Source organism: Triticum dicoccoides, chromosome 7A (genome assembly GCF_002162155.2).
Source record: "Triticum dicoccoides isolate Atlit2015 ecotype Zavitan chromosome 7A, WEW_v2.0, whole genome shotgun sequence".
Taxonomy (NCBI): Eukaryota; Viridiplantae; Streptophyta; class Magnoliopsida; order Poales; family Poaceae; genus Triticum; species Triticum dicoccoides.
In genome coordinates, this window is record NC_041392.1 from 662,553,784 (window position 1) to 662,557,131 (window position 3,348).

At 57.4% G+C, this 3,348-nt stretch overlaps 1 protein-coding gene across 1 annotated transcript; it reads left to right on the plus strand.

The window, feature by feature from the left end:
• The first annotated feature begins 1,123 nt into the window (after nt 1-1,123).
• Nucleotides 1,124-2,955, plus strand: LOC119330801 (transcription factor MYB97-like). The gene is made up of 2 exons (XM_037603928.1): nt 1,124-1,849; nt 1,973-2,955. Exons 1-2 carry the CDS (start codon nt 1,532-1,534, stop codon nt 2,675-2,677), a joined length of 1,023 nt encoding a protein of 340 aa, XP_037459825.1. The 5' UTR covers nt 1,124-1,531; the 3' UTR covers nt 2,678-2,955.
• Nucleotides 2,956-3,348: the final 393 nt, after the last annotated feature.

Below are 3,348 nucleotides of genomic sequence, written 5' to 3' on the forward strand. Positions count from 1 at the left end.
ACGACTACTGCCATCTCTGGTCGTGGTGGTGGTTCCGTCGCTCACCACCATTTCTCACGACTGGGGGTTGGACTTGGAAGTCCGTCGGCGCTTGCGAACAACATGGTGGTTTGCGTAGATGGCCGATGGCCTAGGCGGTTGCAAAAAAAGAGGAGAAAAATGAGTGGAGGGAGTGGTCGCCGAAGAGATAAGATTAAAAGGAAGATGTGGGTGGACCATAGGGGACACGTGTTGTTCAGGGAAGGTGGAAGATGCATTGGAATGTTTAGCCGGTTGAATGAGAGCTTTTCCCCTCAGAAAAGGCCCAACTTGAGAAAATCATAGTGAATCTAAGAAAAAGAACAAACACACGTAACAATTGCCATGGCCCACCACAGAAAAGAATCATACATGGTAAAAAGACTCACAAAAAGAATTTGCCATGTCCACTACAAAACGAGACGGTGTATTTTACTTGTTGTGATCGTGTAATTTAAGTTGCCATCAAAATAAATTAAGTTGTCATGCCAACAAAGTTTTTAGTTTCTGATGAAAATGATGCAGAATTGAAGATGCTGTCAAAAGCTTCATCGACCTGACTGTAGGCGACATATTTGGCCTGGTTCGATTGCTGATACTATTTGTATTCTGATGAACATTTTGAAATGGATAAACCTTTACCCCTTAAAAAAAGGCCACCCGGCGTGATTCAGCTCTCCCCAGCTTGTGCCGAAGGCAGTTGCACGAACGCGAATGTAAAAATAAATCCCTCGCAAAAAAAAAAAGAATGTAAAAATAAATCGGTCGAAGGGCTCTCAAGTTGCCTGAGAATTGAGAATCAGCAATTCCGGCGGTAGAAATATAAATGTTTGAAATGTTCTCAATTTTGCAGGGGTTTTTCTGTAATAGGAAAAAGATGTTAAGCTTGTAGTCCATTGCAGCTCTTCTTGCCGAGAGAACGAGTCCACCACTGGAATCTCCTAAACAAGGCAGCATGCCTAAACTTGGATAGATCCAAGGCACCCTCCATGCGCGCGGGCGCCATGCCGTGCATGCATGCGGATGCGCCGAGAGACGGAGCGGCACACATAAATAGGCGCGCGCGCCACACCGCATACGCGCGGCGGCGAGCGATCGGCGGGAAGCTGCATGCATCGCCCGTCTCCCTCGCCATCCCCACCGCCTGCCCCCTTCTGCCCCCCTCTCCTTGCCGGGTTGCAGGGCGCGCTCCAGCTCTCCGTGTTCCCCTCGCCGGGAACCTGAGCTGATCATTTCCTTTCCCACCGATCGGTCCGTCTACTAGGAGCCGACGATCGACAACAACCCAATTCGTTCCAGCTCTCGACCGCTCGTTCATCCGGCCCGCCGGGCCATGCGCTGGAGGTAAGCCGGCGCCGACACCGACATCGCCTGCAGTTCTCTCTCCCCCCTCTCTCTTGGACGTCCGGGCCGGGAGGGGAGGAGAGAAGACCAGAAGGACCGACGACACCTCGCGGCGCGAGCACGGAGGAGGAGGAGGAGTGGTGCGGGGAGACGAAGACGATCTGCTGACATGGCGACGGCGATGGACACGACGGTGCCGAGGAGCGGGGTGGGGGAAGGCGGCGGCGGCGGTGGGCTGAAGAAGGGGCCGTGGACGCAGGCGGAGGACCGGGTGCTGCTCGACCACGTGCGGCGGCACGGCGAGGGCAACTGGAACGCGGTGCGCCGGGAGACCGGGCTGCAGCGCTGCGGCAAGAGCTGCCGGCTCCGGTGGGCCAACCACCTCCGCCCCAACCTCCGCAAGGGCCCCTTCTCCCCCGAGGAGGAGCGCCTCATCCTCCGCCTCCACGGCCTCATCGGCAACAAGTGGGCGCGCATCTCAACACACGTACGTGCCAACAAAACCTAACCTCTTCTTCTTCCATGGATCTTGTGTCGCATGAGTATGATCCATCTCTGACAAGTGACAATGTTGCATGCATGCATGGCGGTGTACGTGTGATGGATGAAGCTGCCGGGGAGGACGGACAACGAGGTCAAGAACTTCTGGAACACGCGCCTCAAGCGCCGGCAGCGCGCCGGGCAGTCGCTCTACCCGCCGGACGTCGAGCGGGAGATCGCCCTCATGCGCGCCCAGAACATCAACCCGTTCGCCGACGCGGACGGCAATACTGCGGCGTCGCCGTTCTCGGACCCGTTCGCGCTGCCTCCCAGGCCGCCGTCGTCCACCAAACCGCCCTCTCACTCTCACTCCTCGCCGCTGATCGACCAGCACCACCCGCTCCTCAACCAGATGCAGGGGATGCAGATGCGCCACCACGCCGCACAGCACCAGCACCCGCAGCCGGCGTTCCACCACCACCACCATCACCACCACGGCGGCATGAGGGCTGCGGGGCTCCCGCCGTTGCCGGCCACGGCGGCCAGGCCGCGCGAGCTCCCTTCGAACCAAATCGAGACGGCGAGCTGCAGCGGCGGCGGCGACGGCCTGCTCGAGGCGCTGCTGCTCGGCGTCGACGACCATCAACTCCCCCGTCCCAACCATGGCGTGTGCAGGGCCGGCTCCATGCCCGATCTCATGTACGGCGGCGTCTCGAGCGCAAGCGACAGCGACGATACCTCGCAGTTCCCTCCCGGAGGCCAGGACGCGCACCATGGCGGGAAATGGGACTTCCTCATCGGTCAGTGCATTCATCCATCTCGCTGCTCTTTCTGAAATCTGAATTCGCAAAGACAGGAGTTGATCCACATAATTAATTACCAAAACTGAGGCTAGGTTAATGAATTGGTGCCATTCTTCATTGAAAAAAGTCCATTTTACTACTTGCATAAACTGGGTGGTTCTGTTCACCCCGTGATTTATTTTTTGGTTTCGTTTACCCCAAACAAACTTAAACCGGACAAAACATCCTCCGACCCGGACTGTTTTTTCTCCACCCGATGCTGATGTGGCACTAGTCAACGGTGGTTTTAACCCGGGTGGGGCCCCCTTGTCAGGTTTCTTTCTCTCTCTCTCCAGGTCACAACAGCCCTGAGCCCCCGATCTCCTTTATGCACGGCTGCGTCTGAGCACCACCGCGCCGTTGTGTCACCGTTGAAGCCCTCCACGCCGGCGACATCTCACTCCTAGCGCTGCTCCGCTGTCGGTCGCCTCATCGCTTCTGCTCCGACAAGGAGATCGCCGCCGGCCACCTCCGGGCCTCCTGCAGCACCTCCCTGCCGTCCAGCGACCCCACCAGCGACGCCACCGTCGGCCTCGGCGCTGGCGGCGAGGCAGAGGAGTTTGCACGGCGGCGACTGCATATGAAGAAAAGAAAAGTGAGGAAGAACTCACAATTGTATTATCTTCTGGGTGTACACTTATACACAGATAACACACGCACACGG

Excerpts from the sequence above, each read along its gene's own strand:
- LOC119330801 (XM_037603928.1), top strand. The coding sequence starts at position 1,532 with ATGGCGACGGCGATGGACACGACGGTGCCGAGGAGCGGGGTGGGGGAA. Across the intron at positions 1,850-1,972 it reads GGGCGCGCATCTCAACACAC|CTGCCGGGGAGGACGGACAA; the intron begins GTACGTGCCAAC and ends TGATGGATGAAG.